General features: G+C 27.9%; 1 protein-coding gene across 4 annotated transcripts; it reads left to right on the top strand.

Moving 5' to 3' along the window:
* On the top strand, nt 1–21,935 carry LOC100160095 (protein N-terminal asparagine amidohydrolase). Of its 4 annotated transcripts, XM_003244783.4 has the most exons (10): nt 2–209; nt 351–435; nt 4,113–4,196; nt 17,241–17,428; nt 18,529–18,594; nt 19,777–19,959; nt 20,067–20,174; nt 20,257–20,357; nt 20,585–20,746; nt 21,305–21,935. In XM_003244783.4, exons 4-10 carry the CDS (start codon nt 17,242–17,244, stop codon nt 21,428–21,430), a joined length of 933 nt encoding a protein of 310 aa, XP_003244831.1. In that variant the 5' UTR covers nt 2–209; nt 351–435; nt 4,113–4,196; nt 17,241; the 3' UTR covers nt 21,431–21,935. The 4 variants fall into 4 exon arrangements, with proteins under 4 accessions (XP_016660223.1, XP_003244831.1, XP_008183529.1 ...); XM_016804734.2 differs by lacking the exon at nt 4,113–4,196 and having other exon boundaries at nt 1–209; XM_008185307.2 differs by lacking the exons at nt 2–209; nt 351–435; nt 4,113–4,196 and adding an exon at nt 4,711–4,766.
* The last annotated feature ends 1,990 nt before the right edge of the window (nt 21,936–23,925 follow it).

Below are 23,925 nucleotides of genomic sequence, written 5' to 3'. Positions count from 1 at the left end.
ATCACGCATTCACGCAGACTGTTAGATATAGTGCGAAGGAGTTGACGTCGATTAATTCACTGCAATAATTTATTAGTGTATAATATTAAATAATATTATTAGTTTTTTAAGTATTAAATCGTTATTTACAATAAGTACATATTTTTCAACACATTATATATAAATATATATTACCATCATATATGTCTTGTTTTTCTTGTTAATTTTTGGTAAGTAATTTTAATAGCTATTAAAAATATATTGATCCTATTGTAAAAATTAAAATAACTTTTGTTCAGTGTACACTTTTTTCGATTTATATACGAATAAAAATAAAAATGTTGTAAAAAATTTTTGTTTTGTTAAAACAGGGCGAGACAAATCCAAAATAATTGGATGAACATGAATTTCCAATGTTTTATTACTGGAATTATTTGATAAATGCTGATAATAATCGTAAGTAAACAATATAATATTGGTGATACGTCTATCTATCGATGTATTTATTTATTATAATTATTGTTTTTATTATTTAGTTGTTTCATTGATCACAAATTTAAAGTTCTTAGAAAACATTAGGTAGGTATTCTTAAACGTTTAGGAAGCAGTCAGGTATATTAAATAATATTGTATTTAGTACCTACATATGTAATATAAAAAATATAAAAGAGGAAACTTTTGGCTTATAATTAAAAAAAATAAACATTTTATGTATGGTTAATTTTGATTTCATAACATGCAACATAAAAACTTATTTATTTTTTAGTTAACATAAATATGTAGCAAATAGGTATAATATTATACATTTTTCTAATCAATTAATTTATATAGGAATCTACATATCTAGAATGAATCAGTAAGCATGCTCAACCCTATTTTTTCATTAAATACTAAATTTATTCAAATTCTGATTTTTGAAATTTTTAAATATATGTAGGTACTTATAAGTTATAGACTATATTTTCAAATTCTTAAGATTGTTTGTACTACGTAAGGAGTGTCCTGTGACAATACAAACATCTGTTTTTCAAATGATAACCCCCTTTCTATTTTTACTGTAAAATATTTAGTGGATAATTTTTTTTTATCATTTTTATTTAACTAATTCAGAAATCTGTCAGGTTGGTTTTCAGTAATTAAAATGTTTATGTTAAGGTCAATAGTTCTTAAAAATGGGCTTACTGGTGTAATTATCGGGTGTACTATTTAATATACTTGGGCCATTTTTATGAGTTATAAATATTGATAGATTAGTATAAATTGTTAAAATTGTCAAATAACTATACCCTCCATATTTTAAAAACCCATTATCCTTGGTACACAAAAACTACTCGTTTGAATTTTGATTTTTACAAATTTCAGAAAAATGATCTGCTAAATAATTGACTGTATAAAAGGATGGTTAACATTTGAAAAACAAAAGTTTGTTTCTCCACAGGACACTTCTACTACCTATTAAAGAAGCACAAGAAATCTCAAGATTTTGATAAAATTGTTAAAGTATATTTAAAATTCTAAAAATTAGATAGGTAATGAAGAACTAAAGAATTAAAGAAGAAAAAGGGGATGAGCAATGACAATGTTTGGTGAATCCCTGTATATTGTTAATTAGCATCGAGTAGCATTCATAGTAGCACAATATTATTTTATTATACTGGAATATTTGAAAATAATTATATATGAAAATTATGTTCATTATTTAGTAGTGAACAATTCCAACCCCTAAACTTTCTAATTTTTTCCTTAGGTATACAAAGAAGTATGTTGATTTAATAATTATCTTCTTATTATAATTAGTTATTAAATATGTCTAATGGTTGCTTTAATCTTGGCAGTGGCGGTAAAATTGTGTCCGGCTTTATTTTGCCGTAACCGCTACCACTGCAGTGTGAGGGGACCTTAATAAATAATTGGCAGGTGTTTAAAGCAGCTGCTGATTTCAGAATTTTATTAAATAAATAATGTACTTATCATTTTTTTTAATCTATTGATTTTTAAATGAACTAATTATTAAAACTTATACCTAGTCTTTATAAAATATAAATATAATTAGGTACCTACCTATATATGGTCATATTATGTTCTTTTTCAATTGTTTAATGTCTGCTGTATAATTTAAAACCTATTTTGTATCTTTTCTGATGCTACTGAATGTCATTTATCGTTATTCATATTTATTCTGGTATTTTCCTTTAAAATGTTATGAATATAATTTGTTAATTTATGCCACAGGTAATAACACATACTTTCAATCTTAAATTTAGTTTGAAATTTGAATTAATTTTATTTAAGATTTATATTATATATGAATAATATTAATCAGTGGCGCCGAAAGCATATTTTTTATGGGGCGGTTCGCCCCAGTGTTTGCTTTGTGATAATTGAATTTACCTTATAATCACGTGGGTGGTGGGTGGTGGTGGTAACTAATTTTTATACTTTGCCCCACCAAATGAAAAACAAGGCGCCACTGATATTAATCATCAAGGTAGGTAATTTCATCATGCTTACACTTTGTATTTTTAATAGTGTAGAAGTATGGTTAGGTTAGCGCATTATTTCAAAAATGTCATCCGCTAAATCAATTTGTGAATGTCTTAATTTTTTTTAATTCTAAACATTTTTAATGTACCCAATACTCATTTTTAACATCTGATTATTGATTCAATTTTATTATGACTTAATACTAACTTGAGCAATGCCTTAGTTAGTAATTACTTAATTACTTAGTAATTCCACGGATATTAATATAAAGAATAGGTAAATGAGCAAATACTTTACTAAAATTATTATTTCTATTGTTGATCTATTTAACAAAATATTGATACATTCATAAAGTATTGAACCATTTACTAAAATTATTATTTCTATTGTTGATCTATTTAACAAAATATTGATACATTCATAAAGTATTGAACCATTTACCGAAATTATTATTTACTTTGTCATTAGCGTTACCTAGATATTTTTTTTTGTGTTCATTGTTTTAATTTTAGACATAATTAAATTAACATAATTATTGTGTCAAATAATCATTGTATGCTAAACATGCAATAAATTATATTTAAAACTATGAATCATATAGTTTTTATTTTCATTTGAACAATTTATTATCCTTAAAATAAAGTAAGGTATATTACAGTAGTTAAAGCTTGTAATAAATACCTATTTTATAATAAGTCATAATAACTAATCAATTGTATTATCTATTAGATTTGTTGTAATTACTAAGGTTTTTTTTGTATTTTCTTATTGGATATTTAATATTTATATTATTTCATAATATTTTTCTTACAACTTAGCCCTTAGGTACTAATTTTAAATTTGAATATTACATTTTTATAGTCATTATATCAACCTTCTTTATAAGTAATTAAACATATAATATTATAGCCATTAAAAAGAGGATTTGTAGAATGCAGGACAATTTTTAGTAGTTGAAAATAAAAATTTATGTTTTTAATCTAAAGCTATTAAGAAGTATGGACTCCTAAAAACTTGCAGATTATTTGTTATAAATTTACAATTTCCAAATGTTTATTACTGCGTTTAGAATAAAGTGTAAACTATAAGAAATAATTTAAAGTTGTTTCATACTTTTAACATAGTATAATAATTGCATTATTATTAAAATATCAAATAAATATGTAAATAAATTTAAAAAGTTATAAAAAACAGCCCTTAGCTTATAAATAATAATTAACAATCAATATTACAATGAATAGTCTTTCATGCATAAAGGTATCTAAATTATAATTATACTCTATTCCAAATAAGTTGGGAAAAACTGCGCAGCGTCGGAACGGTAGGGCCGCTGTGATTGGCTAGTAGTTGGCAGTGTACCGACGGCAGTCAAGAAGACTGACCAAATGCTAACGCAACACATTTAATCATGATTTCTTTCCAAAACTTATTTGGAATAGAGTATAGTTCCTATTTAACCTATAGTGAAACTAAACATTTTACATTTTGAAAAAAAATAATTGATGCCTTATGAGCTATGATTCATATGAGAATATTAATAATAAATAGGTTTATTAATAACTTTATTGTCATAGTCCATCAATCACTAGATAAACAATTTTTGCCATGGAATTTTTAATGTTGTACTCATGTAAAAATTTTTATTATAGAATGGAGTTGAACAATTTTCAAAAAATATTACTGATACTATATTGTATCAGAACAAAAAAAACCATCCTATAAAAATAATTAAGGTAAGATTTTTATTACAACCTTTATACAGTTACTAGTTGGTAGTTATATCATTTAATTTTATGTGTGAAAATATGGCATGATAATTTATAATGTAATACAGCATACCTATTTAGTAGGTGAATCTATATAGTATATAATATTATAGAATAAATCTTAGTTAGCTTATTATGATACAGAATAATATGTTAGTTAGTACTTATTAGTATAATTTTCTGTTCTAAGTCTTTAATTATAACTTAAGCATAAAAAGTTTATTTATACTTTATAGGCATTAATTATTATTATTTTAAATGTACCTAGTGGGGATTATAAATATTTGTGATAAACATAGTTATTTAAACTAGTTAATCAATATTGCAAGGTGGTGATTAAATTTTAATGTTCAATTCTTATTAGGTAACCATTTAGTGATAAACTGAATGAGTATGTTTTTTGTGACTATTCTTTATCAGTGTTGTTTTTACTTTATGTCTATAATGATAAATGATAATTAATAAATTAATTCAATATGATGTTTTGACTGAACTAATGCATAACAACAAACAAATAAAGTTTAAGAACATCTGCAGGTAAATAATAGTTAAGTAATTTAATGGATCATTAAATCATTTATTAATTAGGTAGCTAATGAGTAATAGGGTATTATACGAATTTCGGAACTTTTTAAATGAGACAATTAAAATAATTAATGATAACTTTTTATAAGATTATCAATATTATACGCATGGTATAAATACGTACCTAATCAATAAAATACCTACCTATTCTAATGTTTACTATAGTGTTTTCATTAAGTATAAAATGTATTTTTACACTTCATATGTTCAGTATTCATAAAACAAATTATAAATAATATCAATTCTTTTGATTGCTTCATCGTTTTTTTTAAAAATATTATTGGTATTCTTTATTTATATACATCGAGTTTCGAGTTATAACTAGGATTTATTTATTTCGAGTTTTAATTAATAAAAAAATTATCCATAATAGCACGTGCTAAACAAAAAACTGGAGGCTGCCGTCCTTGTCGACATTTGATTAAAATCCAAACAGTTATGTTATGATTTATTATTAATTATTATTATTATTATTATGATAAAAAGAGCACAGACAGAGTGGCGTCTTCGTTGTTATTCTTATTATAATATAGAGTATAGATATTAAGCCATGTACGGTTTTAGTGTCTACTCATATTACTTCTTAGGTAGGTATACTATGCTAAAATTGGATATCCAATTTACTGGTTTAAAAAAATTGACTTTCCACAACGCAAAAACGTAATATATCCCCATTTTTTAAATTCTAAAAGTTAAAAATTGACTAATTTAATAAACTTCGGTTGGGTATAATGTATATGTGGATTTAATAAAAGTACATAATAAGAATACTTGTTATATTATTATATATATAACCATACCACGTGTATCAGTTTTCCTTTTATAAGTATATATACTATTGATTTCCATGTTTTTTCGATGACATTTTCTTCTATACACGATTGTTGTGCATATTATAATACATAGGTATCACACCACACACGCTATATAGGTAGTATACATTGTTTAGGTATACGCTTTCAAAGCGTCGTGCAGTCGTTGAACTCACTTGCGTTTATTTTTCTAACCGTCGCGCGTCGCGCTGTATGGCCAACACGCCACCCACGCCACGTTGTGTTTTCGACCAAAACACATTGGAACGACCGTCGCGTGCTCTCGAAAAACGTACGCTAATAATACCATAGCTGTACGCCGTCCTATGAACCTACTTAATATGTCGTTATTATAACATATAGTTATAGTAGGTACTGTGCTATTATCGGATAGGTACATAAGGTGTATAAGACACCACGTCTACGATCGTTCGTCGTCATCGTTCGGATCGTTTGCATTTCGGACAGATGACAGACGCGGCGGCAACCTAATGATAAATCGTGCCGTTTGCCTCGTGCTTCGTGTGGTCGTAATATTATTTTACGGGTCAATATTATAGGTACAGCGATGGTTGGATTACTATCGACGCGCCGCCAAGGACCCCGACCCTACATCGTAGCCCACACTGCCTCAGTTGATTGATTACAACCGACGTGGTGTCGTCGCTCCGCGGTTCGGACCGATGTGTATTTTATACGCATAATATAATTTATTATAATATATTAATATTTCACTTGTATTCTATAATTTATTGTAATATAATTGGGGCTGGGAACTTGATGCACCCTAAAAACGTCAACACAAAAGTAATTTATAAAATATGTCCAATCCACCATTAACTGTTCACCTGTTTAAGTAAAACTACCTTCTTTTTGTTTTCAAAAAAATACGCATTTCTGTTCGTTGTTACAATGTTCCGAGATATACGAATATACATAATATCCTATAAATTAGTCTCGGCTCTAATAAAAATATTTTATTGACAGTTATTAATACTGTACAGATGTTATTTTGTCGTTGCCACTTGCGCCGCAACTGCTGCATATGTTACTCATAAATCATAATATCTGTTCTATTCATCCGTTTTGGTCCTGTTGGACGCAATCATCTGTAGACTGTAGGATCTCTTGTATTTTACTTTCAGTGTGTTTTATTTAAATTAGTCAATGGTGTACTATTTCTTGCGAGAGAAGATAACATTTACGAAACGTTTATACATTTTTTTTATCAGCATTTTAACAGTTCGTAGCTTATAATATTAGGTACATTATTACTTTTAACAATTTAACAAACCATACCGTTGATATAGTCGAGGTTTTGCTTGTCTCGTTTGAACGTCTTTGAAGAAATAATATTTTCCGAATCACATTAATATTTAAATATTGCCCGTATGTCGCATATAATACTAATAATTCGAATTAGTGTAATATTTTTGTACGCGAATACGATAGGACTATATTATAAAGGGTATTTGGTGATATATATGTATAGTTGCTTATAGCTATATGTCCGACTTATACGAATAACGTCATCATTTAACGGGTTCCGTATACAGTATACTCATATTATATATAATTGAGAAGCTTTAACTTAATATCACGATTGCGTTATACCAGTTTTTCCTTGCAGTGGGCCGCCGTTGCGGTCTCCTTATAGTATGGTTGTTATGCCGTGGTAGGAGTGGTAGAGTTAACGTCCAGTTGTTTTTCTCTTTCTCTTCTATAACGTCAGTGGTCATTATATTATTAGACGCCTACATATTTAATGTGTTGCATTCATCAAGAAAGTATCATTTATACTTATCTCAGTGGCTATTATTTTTTTTGAAAATCTGTCGGATAATTCGATAAAACTTGACAGTTGATAAGAGCTCATACCACCCTATCTTATAATTGGGCCACTATATAAGTGGTCAGAGTCCTTTTTGTAGAATACTAACAGAAAACAGTTGTGTTGTTTCACTATAATATTTTATATCGTTCCTTTTTAACCTTCATACTATATACCTTACATATGTTAATATATGTTATCTAATGTATATAATAGTATATAGTTGAGAAAAAAAGCGATTTGTTTTATTTGGAAATATATTAATGGTATTAATGTTTTACACGTTTTATTACTTCTTGATAATTGTATATTATAATCTTAGTTGTATTTTAAATGAATGGCGGTATTGGACCATAGTATAAGTATTATAAAATATGTGTTCGATTTAGTTAATCGAGCAACTATACATTCAGTTTATGTTGGTTTTCCAGAAGTGTGTATGTTCTACTCTGTACTCTACTAAATTTGCTTAGTTCTGGGTTATAAATTAAATTAAAAATTTATATTTTTCGTGTCTCATCCAAGAAAAATAAAATACTATTAAACTAAAGTAAGTAATATTGACGAAGAATAAAAAAAGTAAGAAAAATGATAATACGTATAAGCTTCTAACATTCAATTTTTGAGGTACCTAGTTAGTTAATATTTGTTTAATAACCATTTCAACCTTATTCAAACAGCTGCTGTTCTATTTTTGTTTTTATTTAAAATATCTTTTTAGACATTATATATCTGGCAAAAATGATAAGTATTTAAATATATGGTCTTTAATTAATATACTGTTACCTAGGTACATAAAAATTGCAAAAATCAAAATATGAATAAACGCATCATTAAAAAATAAAAGTTGGGTGAACCAACCTGTATACTTATTTATTACTATCTCATTAAATGCATGTACATTTTTATGTTTACTTACGAAGAATGTACTAAAATTTAAAATTGTTCAAAGTTGAATTATAATAATTAAGTTTAATCACAATAGTTTACCTCAAAATGAAGAAGTAGGTAGGATATAATAATCTCAAACTAATTTATTAGAATGCGTTTGCACATTGCATGGTTATTTGTAAAAGTTCTGCTGCTTATTCATATAATATCATAATGTATTGTGTTAGGTATATTAAAAATAATAATCTTTGTGGAATTTTACATAGGATATTTTTGAACTAAAAGTTTTGAGTGTGCGTGCCAATTTTAACTACCGAATGTAAAAATTCGTTGTAATGTTTTATTATTATTATTTGTGTTGTTTTTTTGTATTTTGTATAATGTATACTATTCCATATTTAAATTATAGGACGATACATGAATTGTTCAACTGTGGAATATGACACCTTGTTGATTAATAAGTCTATTATGTATTGATATACAGCGAATGACCCGCGTTTAATGGCACATTTATTCGTGATTAAAATATTTCGTTGTATTATTAATGAAAAATCTATGTTAATCTCTGTTCGAATAAAATTGTTGGAGTGAAATGCTTGAAAGTTTGACTTCATAATTTATTCGTCGATATATCAGAGTATTCGTGATATATAAATAAAACTATCAACATATAGCTGGTGAAATGTTTTATATAGGCAGTTAATTAAAATTTAAACAAATAATATTATCTATATATATAAGAATAGTTGGAACTGGTTTCTCTACACGAACTTTTCGCATATATCTGAGATACTTTTAGTATAGACGTTGGTCATGATTGTAGGTAAGCAGTTTCTCTACACATTTAATAATAATTTACTGCCCCGGATAATACGCGTAGTTGAGTAGTCGACGATGCCGTTTACGCGATCAAACTCTTTGGATTATTTCATCGGTCGATACTTAAATTACTTAAAATTATGCATCTATGATTTGTGTTATTATAGTAGATTTCCCCTTCCAAGATGTTGATTGACATTTGAATATTTTTTTTGCTCTTTTGGAAGGTTCAACATAAATGTATTTTGTTTAAGTACTTTAACAGTTTATTTCCATTGTATTATAATCCATTCCTATCGACTTTATCGACGTTTTTGTTTGTATTTTTTGATATCTGGTTTTAAGGACAAATATTCTGGAGAATTTTTCATCAAAAGGAATCATTGTTTTGTAGATTTTGTGCGTTCGATCATATTATATATATTATATAGAAATCTACACATAATATGTATGCGATAAGCGTAAGTATTATAGACGAGGTAGCTAGTCTTCTTCTATCGGGACACACGCTCACAACGAAGATGAGATAGTCGTGATGGCAATGTGTAGAGAGGAAAAGAGAGGTGAAGAAAGAAGTTAGACAGAGGGAGACAGACTGAGAAAAAGAAGAAAACAAAACAACGGTACTTTCTATAAGAAATAAATATCCGTGTGTTCATTATATATGTGTTCGTGTGTGCGGGTGGATGAGGAGATAGGTCTCCGGTGCCCGGTGGAAAGTGGTGGCGGCGGCGTGGCGGTCTCCCAGTAAGCCACGGCGTCGGCAGTCGTGTACAACGCACACAAACACAACCGGTTTGCCGCCGTCGTCGAAGAATTCTTCGCGCGAATCCAATCCTATAGTGGTCGTGCGTGCCCGAGGGGGTGTCGACCGGCGGCGTCGTCGATCGTCGAGAAAAACTCATCGCTCGGGCGAAATTCATACCGCTGCAGCTGCAGTCCGCGGATGTACCCGCGCCGCGTACTACACAGATTTTTTATTTGTCGCCAAACGGTCGGTTGTTGTGCGACAAGTCCAGTGTCCGTGACCGGTTTAATAGTGTCTCGCCAACGAATAATACTAGATATCTAGTAAATTGTAATTTGACATCGAATTAGGTTTGTTTGTATTTTTTTTTTTTAAATAAATTTCCAACCGCCACCGTCCTTTTTATTGTTCAATAATAGTACGTAATTATTGACACTCTTATTACACACTATCATACAATATAACCTAGTATATATTATTGTAGTGCTGTGTGGTGTATTTTCTTCTGGTTTTATGTGTAAACAAACATTGTGTTAGATATAAGTATATAACTAATAACGTTTTGCAACTTCCGACATTTGTTACTTGGCGTATAGTTTGCTTCGATTGAACATACTGGGTTTAATATTTTAACTCTCCTGGGAAGTCAATAATGCTGTCATGCTGATATTAAATAATATTTTATATCTAGGACTGTGGATTTCATGATTTTTAAAATCAATGAATTTCATCATGAATTAAAAATAAGTGAGATACAAATTTGATTCAAGTCTTCAAGACATTATCATTCAAATTATGAAGTTTAATTTTTCATCTTTTAGACGTCAACACGTATAGTGTATAATATAAATATAAAATTCATATACCTACCTATGACTGTTTTTATGTTCTTATTCCATATTTAAGAAAAAAAAAATTGTTTTGTGCTATGTACCACCATATAATTTTTTTAATATTTAAAGTTCATCAATTACAAAATATATTACGAATATTTTTCATAAATTTTTTCAAAAACAATTTTTTTATGAAGCTTACAAATTTAATATATTTTTTTTACATATTGTTTACCTTTCAAGCCATAAACATATTGTGAATTTTTTTAGGCATGGTTATTATATTGAACCACTAAGAATTTGTCCATCATCACAGTATAGATAGGTAGGTACCCTGCAAGGTTATTATAACCATATTCTAAATTTGATTTAGTTCAGTTTTTTGTTCAGTCTTAACACTTAAATTCTTAATGCATAACATTCATGTAAGTTTACTCTAAAGTAATAATCAGAACGTATATTTCACGTTTCAAATTATAATTCATTATCCATATATTATAATATATTATTATTTATACTACACGTATACGAGTGTATTCATTATGCTGTTTGTTTTATTTATATGTTCCACAATTCAACAAATGATAGAATTAGCTCTATTGGCTATTCTACGCACAAAAATAAAAGTCCCGGGACACATTAAATTGCTGTGTCGTGGCTCTAAATCCTACATTCGGAAGCAATAATATAGCTTTATTCCATCGGTCTTAATATGTAGAAATTGGAATCATTTGGCGTTCGTCCTAAAATAATATATACATATTTAACATTTGTACAAAAATAATATTACCGATGCTTTTTGAAAAAAATACACTTTGTAGTCATACTCATCGTCGTGTACTATAATATAATACGTATCTTACTATAATACTTGTACGCTGTTCCTTTGTCCGTTTATATATACGGTGTATAGACAATGAGCATTGTTAAACCTTACGATATATTTGTTAAACGAAGTTATAAATATAGCGAACTACCATTATTTCGATAGCAATAACTTGTTCATGATGGTTTATACATAAACAGATTAAGGAATATCTAAAATTTAGGTGGTAACATTGTATCGCAATAATTTATTATTACACTCTCGATCGCTTAATATGGCCCCTCAATGGTATTCCAAGTATGTAAATTATAAAATATATGTACGTTTGATGTACGAATACATTTTCCCCCATTAATGTATATTATAAAATATAAACGTTTTAGTCCAATCTAACATCTTGTTTTTAACCTATTTAATATTATGACATTATAGTTTACCCTTGTCATGTATATAAAGGTATATATATATTTATGCCTAAACAATAGAACGGCTGTTGACTCCCAATACCTCATATTATGTTAATTTTGCGTGAATTTGAATAATTTAAACTGTTTTATATTTTGAATATTTTTTTTGTCTTAGACGTCCCCCTTTATAAATAGGTATATACGATTTGCATAACTCTGCAGAGGGGTCTTAATTATTTTTATTGCTACAATGTATCTTTAGTTTTATAATATATACGTGTATTAGTCACGTTATGTAAATATTAATACGACTTTAATATTAATATAAATGTGCATTGAGCACTCTATTATAAATGAAACGGATTTTTAAAAACTAAGTAGGTACATAATATGACATATATCATTTCACAAGGCTGTACCTAAATAATTAACTGCAATAACTTAAAACCTACGATATTATATTATTTCGTAGTAATGGAGGTGATTTTCATTACTATACAAATAATATTTATTGAATTTTGATACGTTTTGTTAGTCTGTACCACCCGGATACAATAAATCTCGTGCAATAATATATTGATGGCTCACATTATAATTACCTATTCATTACCTATTATTTCATTACCTATTCATCAATGGTTTTAATTTTTAAGACACTAATTAATTATTTCATATCATTAATAATTTTTTTTGCCATTGAAAAATATAAATATTTGATTTAAAATATTCCCGTTTAATCTCTATGTACGAATCACTATATTATGTTTAAACAGTTCTTGTATTTATAATATGCTCATTACACATATTATACATACATTACAGTATAAATAAACAGAATCAAAATATAGTAGTACCATCAATAGGTATATTATTATTTATCATATTAAATGGATTTTGTACTTATTGCGTCGTTGTTCGTTTTATCGTGTAGAGATCGATTTATATACGATGAAAATACATGTTGAAATGCGGAAAATATTGTGAACATATATAAAAATATATTATTATACAGGGTTTAAATTGTGACGTTTCAAAAACATAAATTGCCAATTAGTTTAAGGCAAAAATAATTTCATAAAATGAAAGTTTTTTAACCTAACTCGAAACATATATTGAGTACTTATTAGATAATAAAATAATTAATGGTTATATTATATAGGTTTTTTTCAAAAATCCATTCTATAGTATTTTACTATAACCGTGGTCTGTGTATGAAAAAATACTCTTTAATATCGTATTCACCAGAATATTATGTGTAGTTTATTATGTTGTTGTTTATCAGGTAAAAGCCGATGGTATTAATTATAATTCGAATTGCCCGGACGATGTTATATCCAAAATATGATGTAATCCATTTGATAATATAGTATAACTATTTATATTTTCCATACCAATTGGCATTTATATCTATACGTATGTAATTTAAATCATTATCTTAATTCTTAATGGTAGTTATTAAAGTTTTAATACAAATATATACGTATGTATGTAACGTTGGTTTACACAATAATATTGCTGAAGTTGATTTATTAAGAATAATATATTAATTTTTTTTTAAAGTGTACTGTTGTCGTTCATTGTATTGAATTCATAGATATTTATAAACGTAAAATGTAATTTTTTACATATTAGTTTAGATTCTAGGCAAAGCAATGGAATGTATTGGTTTTACATTGTGTTTTTTTTGTCACCAATGAGATTTTATAACAGAAATATACTTCAATGTCTAATATCGAGGGTGGTTTCGGCTAGGTGGCAAAATTGATCTAGTTTGCTGGTTAAAAGTAAAAATGTCCACTATTTTTCAAAATAATCAGGAAAATAATTTTTGTTGTTAAATTTTCACCAAACATTTAAACCAGTATTTTCAAAATATTTTTGAGCTTTTTTTTTAAACTATTTATTCCTTCAAATTTTGAATTTTTGACTTCTTTCGCTTTATGTTATGATTTATTTAAGTATATTGTTTATTATTTAGTTTAAGGAATTCGAACATTTTAGAAATATACTCAAAGTTAATCTTAAATTGTACTGTCTAGAATTAAAAATAAAAATAAGTATAAAGCCACATTTAAAAAAGATTAAAAATCTATAGTTACAAATTGTTTTATAAGTGTTTAAAGTACCTTGTAGAGTTTTCGTTGTTAGAAGAGACGAGCAACGTGTTTTACTCTCTTTGATGACAGTGCTGTGATATCAGTACCATATTATGTCTTAAAAACTAATAACTAAAGATTAAGTTTCAATCAAATACGACAGATAGCGCCTAGTAGCTTGTAAAATAATTGACTATCCCATATAAAATGCCTATTCCATATATGTCGAATCTCCTCCTTCTCCTCCTTTCTAGTAGGGACTTCGAACTTTTCGTCATGATAATGAAATGTTTAAAATATTTAGACTAATTTTAAACTATTTATATTAAGGAATTTATTTAACGAACCTATTTACACCTTATACCAACATTGCATAAAGTAAAATAAAATAAATTTTTATATTTTATTAAAAACTAACTTAATACCTTTAATACTTCATTAAATATGATAAATATCTATTAGAGAAAGTTCATGTATATAATATATTATATATATTTATTATTATTTTTCTTATTATTGCTCAATTATTCTTACAATATAATATGTATAATATACAGTTAACGTTAAACCTATACATAGTATATTAATATGTATGTGATATCATTATCATTGGTAAATATAAACTCTTCTAGTGATTATCTATTTTTGATGTTACCTCATCCCGGTGTTCGTTAATAATACCTAAGTACCTAATCTAAAGGTCGATCGTTATTACTTATTAGTTATTAAAGCCCTTATCTTTTTTTTGATTTATCTATAGGAAAGGGGGCATCATAAAATACCTATGTATTATTATATTATTATTATTTTGATTTTAATTATGTACAATTTAATGTATTATTTCCATATTTATGTTATTCGATTTTCTACTGTTTAATAGAAAAATGTAATGTTTAAACGAAATATTCAATTAAAAGTACCCAAAAAATCATTTATTTTTATAGTAAAGATACCTATATATTTATTCCATATTATTTATTAATTATAATAAAGCATTGGAGTTAGATAAATAACAATTGTAAAAAAAAACGAACATAATTTAGAAATTATAGTTGTGCAATTATATTTATATAGTTTTAAAACATGGAAATGGGTTTAAATGCTTGTACATTTTAAGAAAATTATTTGATCATTCTATTTCAGAATTTTAAATCTAAAAGTTTGTGACTTATGATTGACAAGCTACCACAATAAAAAAAAAGAGTATGTTTTTTAATTGAACTAACGTATAGTGACGTTGTTATGAACAACTTTTTTTTTTTGAATTGAATACGATATTATCATGATTCATGATATATAAAAAAGAAATATGGCATAACTAATAACATAATATATAAAGGTTTTTTTAAAATCAATATCTATTTTTTTTACTAATTGTTACGTTACTGAAAAATAATCAAAGTAATAATTATTAATACAATTACCAATTTGTCTTTATAATTACTTTTTCATTGTTTGGTTATAGTAAAGATTTAGGGGTTGAATTAATGTTGAATATTATATTGTTGTTAAATTGAATGGATAATTTTTTTTTATTTGTACGCATTACAAAGCAATTGTATTTGTATGTCTTTAGGAATATTTCATTGTCTTGGAGAATCACTTATATTGAGAACAAAATATGGTATACAATGAACCTATATGTTTACCTAAAAATAGTTCGAATCCTCTGTATGTATTCATTTGTAATATTATATGTTTTTGTGAGAAAGGAGTATTACTCACTCATAAACAAAAATCATACTTTGAAAAATGACAATTACGAGTGATAGTATTCAAAAAACCATACAAATTGAAGTACAAAAAAGTTATTTATAAGTAGGCATGTGACGAGAAATCGTATTTTAATGTATTTTTATTATCATGATCGTCACAAATGTATAATAATTATGTTGTGTTCTATTTATACTCTAACAGATTCATGTAATTATATTTCATTACGTACCTACCTATTCTAAAAAACACGTTATATTTACACATGACTTGCGTTCCTAATCCGTATAATTTCTTCCCAATTTCAACTTAAAAAAGGGTTACATGGATTACGTCCCTGGTTGAATTTTTGTAATTATATTTGTGAGTAGCCCTTAAATAATCTATAATTTTAACCTATTTCAATTTATAATTAAATATGTAACACTCATTATATTTAATATTATAACTAAAAGTAAAATAATATGCTGTTTAACGCCGGCCAATAACCTTATAGTTGATGTACATTTTTAATATTTTTTAGTTTGACTAATCAGTAACTTCAATTTAATTATTTCCTTAATATATTAGTATATTTGTTTACTAATTTTAGGAACGGCAAAGCTAGATTTATATTGAACCGCCGAACAAGAAAACTTAAACCTGATTATAGCTTAAAAAGTACCTAGTCAAGTAAAAGATCCTTCGAGAAAATAAAAAAGAGAAACAACCCTCTTATATTTTATAGAGAGTAACATAAAACAATAAAATACTAATAAATTAATAACGAAAAAATATGTTAACATAATATAAGATAAAAAAAGGTCAGGTTAAGGAGGTTAGGTAACTTTTTTTTATAATATAAGTATACGAGTAAATACCGTAAGCGTAACCAAGTTCTTCTTAACCTTTTTTACGACGACACCCTAATTTAGATCCATAGATTTAGAACACACTTTAAAGAATTAATGGATTTTTTTAATAATTAACAATTATAAAACCATACCTATATAAATTAAGAACGAGATTATTTTCACAATAGTTTTTCTTTTTTGGTGACACATTATATTGTAATACACTATTTGAGAACCTCGTTGACAATTATTTTTGTTTAATTTATTTGAATTTTGAATTGTTGACACTATAATTATTAATATTATATCAAATATCTAGTTAAGAGTTGTGTATTACTTTGGATTTATTAATCTAAATCTAAATCAATAATTTAAGTTTATATGACGTATGTTGGTTATTGAGAATCACTTATGATAATAAATTACAAGTAGAAAAATTATTAGGACGCAATTTGTGATTTGCATTATTATTATTACTTATGAGTTATGTCCTATTTACATATTATGTAGAATAAACTATGTTGAGTCTATAAAGACTTGTAGTGGCTGCTAAGTACGACTTGAAAAAAAACCAAGGTATTTATAATCATTTTTATTAATTTACTCGTTTTCTGCAGGATGGTGTTACTGGTGCGAGGCGTGGTTCAGGACGAACCCCCGCCGGACACGAGGACGCTGTACCTCAACCACCCGGTACTCAGAGATTCCGCATCGCAACTGCTCACCATCTCTACAAAAGTCGTCGGGCCCATAGGGCTCCTTTACGTGTGCCAACGGGAGATGGCAGTGACCGTACCTCATGACAGTACGTATACTTGTATTATAAAATTATTATAAAATAATGTGGTATACACGTGTGGTTTAATCGTGTTGGGGGGGGGGGGGGAGGGGGTTAAACGTTTGTATTATATTTATTTGTTCCAATATTTGGGATAATAGCGTTTGTATTTTAATAATATAATAATATCGTCTATTAAATAGTATGGCGTATTAATAATGGGTATTTATTGTAATTATATTGATTCCGAGTTTTTATAAAGACGTCGCTGTCCGGTCTTATCTTGGAATATATGGAGATTAGAGGTGAGATCCTCATAATTATACGTTAATTATACGTGCAACACAATAATTTCGATACTTAATCAATAATTACTATACCTTTACGTCCATACTCACTGAATTGAGCACCTGCTTCATATAATTATTTCCCTGTTCACATTGCTAGTATTTCCGATTTTGGTTCTCATTCTTTGGCCGACAGATAAATTCAAATTAGCATGACATTACGTCATTATTTTGTGAGCATTTCTTTACCGTAAAATCAGTAAAAACTCGATTCTCTTTATCTTATGAATCGAATTTTATGAATTTTAGAGTCATTTTTTTTTACTTAAAATTACTGTGGAGCAGAAATCCTTATCTATCGACTATCAGTCATCGACCGCTTTAGATTCCAATGAGTTACGATCTGTCCTTCTGGTATTATACGTATTACTTTGTATACACAATTCTACTTTAAAATATCCGCCCGTATTTTGTATAATGATTAAATACTCGTACGTATGGCCATAATATGGGGCTCTGACTTTTATGTCTTAGAAATATAACTGTATAATTTAATATAAATAGGTAACTAATAAGTAATAACTAATAACCTTTATAATATGTTTATGGATTCTAATAACCACCAAATGTACAATATTTTTGATTATTTTACTTTATCGGACATTTATTGGATTATAAGACTTTTAAACCTCTCCCGCCGTTCCACTTAAAAAGCTGAACATGCCACTGATCGCGTTTATGAAAATAGTCTAGTACCTACCTACCTATTATCTATGATATTGATTAAGTTTTATGATTTATGACGTAATAATAAAATAGATATTTATTTCATGTTTATAGAAAACGTTTCGATCATTGGTTCCGACGACGTTACCACTTGCATCATTCTCGTACTCCGACATACCGGTAAGTTTATTTTGTATTAATAGATAAGTACGTTAATGTTTATATCGTATCCAAGTATCCTTATGTATGTTTTAAGCATTACGCGGTGTATAAAATAAGTAGGTTCTATAAGTCCACAACTATCTCATATACATACTTAAGTCTATATGATTTAGTGCTTTAACTGAAACTCTTTAGTTTCAATGGTCAACGATCCTTCAATATTAATTAAAACTATTTTCATTGTGAAATAATTTGGTGAATTTCAGAATGTGATATTGACATTTTTCATGATTTAAACGAATTTCAAGCGCAGTATATTTTAAATTATATTTTTGAGTTTATTAGTTAAAAAAAATAAAAAAATATATTTGGTCGACACGCTCTTAACCAAATGTTGATTATCTCTGTTGTGTAAGCACTGCTTCTAAATATTCGAATGCAAATTGCAATCCTAGTTGCTCTCAAGAGTCTAATATGGGTATTCAGTATATAATTCATCAGTATTTTTTATTTCTCTCGTTTTTCGTGTACAAATATACGTTTTGGAAATATACGTGCGTGCTGCGTACTTATATTAACTTACCTATATCATATACTATTTTGAATTGTCTATTGTATTCGCCGTATACGTATATTCGTAGGGTTGGGTTAGCGTAATAAATTATGGTACCTACATGGTGACACGCATGTCCAAATAATAATATACCTGCGAAAGTCGACTAAATAATATTTTCCGTACTATATAGTGTGCACTCATGTGGTGTTTTGCTTAGTCTTAATCCTTTTGTTTACCTGCACTAGTGATGGTACGAGTACCACAGTATGGGAACCTCTGCCAAAACCTTTATATATATACATAGTATAACACAGTCATGTCAAAACTCATGACTCCTAACAAATTTATTTTGAGCTCTATTTAATAAATAATAATTATAATAACCTATCTAATTAATATTAATATATACTTTTTATTAAAATAATTAAATTATATCTATAATAAATATGTAATAAGTAACGTAGTGCTGAATATATTATGTATAATATAGTTTGTTAAATTATTGTTATTTTTTTCCTGACACCCAAAATCCAAATTTTTTTCATAATTATTTACCTTGATAATACTTTGAGTTTGACATGTCTGGGCTATAACATAATATAATTGATTGTTATTTCGGGAATGCTTACACACATCATGTTTAGGTTCTGGTGCTGTAGGTTTTGCTCATTTAGACGGTTCGTGTACCGAGGAATGTGTGGTGAACATGGTGCATAGAATCCAAGAGCTGTCCATGGGCTTCCCGGACGGTCGGCTGGAAATGTCTCTGATTGGCGGATTCACTCACGTGTTGCGTTATGGCGAACAAGTGTTTTATAGTCTGATGGGTAAATGTCGTAAACGTTATTTTCCAACCGAAAAGTCGGTATAAATTAACGTAATGTATAATAATAATATTATATCTCGCACTCGTGCGTACATACCTATATAACAGTTGCTGTTCACAAACATCAAACTGAAATCGAACTTGTGCTCGCGTGTGTTGGAGAACTCAACACCATTATGCGGAACAACGTCCATTGGCCGTTGCTTTACGGAGCGGGTAATGTTTTTTTTTTTTAAATACCTATATTTTTTCTTAAACACATTTTTAATGTCGATCATTGTCCTTGTCTCTTACATAGGAGTTATGGTCAAGAGCGGTGAAGTGTTTCCGGCCAATTTTCCTGACAAAGGGCCCGAACAACCTTTGAGGCTAGCTCGGCTGTTCACTGGCCTGCAACCGGTATATTTAAATACGTATTATGGTGTTATAATGTATAATATGCATTATAATTAAAAATTATTCTTTCTGTTAAATTAATGTTTTTGCAAATATACATAATATACGCATATTATAATAGCTATATATTTTGTTTACATGATTTGAAGTCATTACAATAGACATACAATTTTCGTTTTTAATTTAAAATTTTTTTAATGACATAACCTATGTTTTTCACACATAAATAGGTGTTGGACGTGTATGACTGCAGCTTGGGTCTCTTGAGAATCGGACCGTTCAACTATGAGCCTATGCGCAGTGTCGACTTGTGGCTCCAGCAATCCGACGAATTCATTCTACAAGCTTTGTCGACTACGCCCGACGTAGAACCACCGCACACAGTCATGGCCGTAAGAATCAAATTACACGTTAATAATTGTATACTGTATCCTCCGTATTCGGAAGTTCAAAGCTCGATAGTTGATGTGTATTAATAATAATTTAATATTTGTGATTTAATATGACGCGGAAAACATTAAATAATTAATATATTTGGGGAAAACAAAAACGTTTTATTTTGTTTTTTTGCTGAATATTCAAACAAAAATATTTCTAAAAAAAGACTTATCATTGTAAATACAATACATTTATTCGCTACGTTCAGAATCTAATATGGTTAATTGGGCCCCCACATAAGCTTGCTCAATGGTGCCCATTATACACTATATAATATTATCTTATATTTTTATGCAATATTCTGTATTTAAAAAAAAAAAAAAAATGATTTTTTTATAGTTTTAGACATTCACATCACGAATTATCATTTGTCAATAAGCGGTGTATGCTTATTACACTTTATCACTATAATACAAGTTACAATTTTATTATAGGTATTACACGTGACTTGTACAGCTGAAAATAATTAATTGAAATATAATTTTCACATTTTTATTATTGTTTTATTTCAGATACGAGCCTCTCTGAAATACGTCCAAGATCATCCGTTTCCGGCGGTTACGGTGTTCAGGGATAATCGACCGTTATACTATAGACGAGATGAACACTCTGGCACGTGGACTCCATTTCGCTATTAAAAAATATGAATCTCTATCTCGACAATCCAACGATAAAACAAAAGTGCCAAATCAATGTTTGTAAGGCGTTGACGATTTGGTAACATTCAAACGTAATATATCATTGACAAAAAATTACCAGTGTTAGTTTTCTTTAATATTAACTATTATTATTTATAGAACATTCCATTTCGTTTTGCCCTAATCTTGTGTTTTATAAGCTGTTCATTTTATTTTTTTTATTTGTAAGTGCCTTTATAGTTAAATTACATTTTTTAAAAACTGTTTTTATAATTTTTAGACGCTAATGGAGAACTTGAAAATAAAAAAGTAAACTATAATATGTATTAAGTTTTAACTGTGGTAATATTATATTTTATGTTGTACGATGAAATAATCAAAAAAAAAAAAAAAAATACAATGTTTATTTATTTTTTTAACAATTGTTTCATACATGTGAATTTTAATCAAAATGAATGTTAAGTGTACAATAATTATATTTTTTTATCATAATTTATTTTGCAAATGACGTTTTTTTAGTTGTATTGTTGTAATATTGTCATTGGCAACGAAATGCAGCATATTTGTATTGTTTAGTTACATAATAACGTCATAAATTAAAGTGACGGATAGTACCTATATACCAGGGCTTGGCAACGAAATTTAAAATATTGAGCTGGAACCTTTTGAAAATATTGGAACCAGAACCATATTTCCCAGTCAAAATTCTCCTTTTTATGTAGGGAAAATAATGTTTCTTAGTAATGACCGTACCCTTCTTGGTTCTTTCCCATGCCAAACAGTTTTTTGCTATGTTTTACATTTGTAAGGTGGGGACGACACATACGGGTTTAGTGTCCTCTTAAGGTTTACTGCTGGAATCCTTTTTAGATTTTTTTAGTTATCTAATCCGAAACCGGTACCGATATTCATTAGTAATTACAATATACATTTTTTCGGTATTGATATTATTTATTTAGGTAAGTAATTGGTCCAATTAATTTAATTTTAAATGTATAAAGAAACATCAGATAACTTATATATTGACTTTTAAATCCTAAGCCTATTACTTTCACATCTGGCAAGTGACAACGAACTGTTTTTTATTATTTAATCCAACGCCTTTAATAATGGACTATAGTTATGTTTAATAGCATTTACTGACACTTAACAACATGCCCACCTTATTGTTGAGCATGTCTTTAATGATTTATGATTAGACCCATGTTCTTTACCTATATTTTTAAAATTAGCGTGTTGTGTAGAGCTGCTTCAGTATTTTCAAAAGTTCAAAGTTTCACAACTGAAACTTACAACTCATAAGAGGTCCCATAGAGTAAGTTAATCAAGGAACTATAGCTAGGGACTGTTTAAATGACTGTTCTAATGAGTAATGACTAAGTCCGGGATTTCGATACACTATTTGTATTAGCTCTGTTGTTAGGCGATGTTTGTTTTGTATAACATAATGTTTCATGTATTTATGAATCAGAATAAGAAGTTTTTATTTTGCATTAATAGAAGAAATAACAATTCACAGATATTGTAAATGAAATTAATAAAATGTATACAATAAATATATTATATTATATCATGCAAATATTTTGGCTCCGCCCCCCGCGCTGAAACTAACTAGGATCTGCAAATATGCAGTGTTGGGTAAATTACTTTTGAAAAGTAATACAATTACATTACTCGTTACATAAAATATTCTTATTTAAATTACATTTGCGTTATCCAACATTATTTTTATTACATTACGTTTTTTTTCATTCAAAAAGTAGGAAGTTACAAATAACGACTAATAACTAGTAACAACTTAATAAGTAATGTTAAATTGTTATGCACCATACAATATTATACAGCAGAATAGATTAATAGGTATAACATTGATGATGTACATTGTAAACATAATATTATGGTTAATAATATGATAATATAATGAACTAAATGTATAAGTAGGTACCTATTATAAGTTATAACAGCCTTATCCGGTGATTGGTGATGTATGATCGTATAACATTGAGGTAGGTTTATCAGGAGTGACTGTCAAATAATAATATTATTTATTATTTTAGACTGCTTTATTTATGAGTCATAATTATCTTAATTGATTTGAATTAAGTTTTATTTTTGAGTCTGAATTCTTTTATTTTCTGCTACCTAATAACATTAATTCCTTAGATCTATAATAATATTGATCATTATTATTTAAAATTCTACCCATCACAGGAAATACCGAATACGCCACCGGATTCGAGTATATATATTACGATAGAACAGCCACGACGATTATCTTATGCGTCATAAAACGCGATTATTTTAACGACGGTCATGGCTCATCGTTTCAAATAAAACCTATTAACTAGCTCTATTTCAAATGTTTGTATTTGTGTCCATCTAATGTTTGTCATATATAATACAATATAAGATATAAGAGTAATAATATAAAAAAGGTGGATAATTGGATGTCGCTCTGCTGTACAGTAGGTTACAAATGGGTCACTGTATAATGG

Source organism: Acyrthosiphon pisum, chromosome A2 (genome assembly GCF_005508785.2).
Source record: "Acyrthosiphon pisum isolate AL4f chromosome A2, pea_aphid_22Mar2018_4r6ur, whole genome shotgun sequence".
NCBI classification, from domain to species: domain Eukaryota; kingdom Metazoa; phylum Arthropoda; class Insecta; order Hemiptera; family Aphididae; genus Acyrthosiphon; species Acyrthosiphon pisum.
Note: the sequence above shows the minus strand (reverse complement) of the source record. Positions and strands in the feature narration are given on the sequence as shown.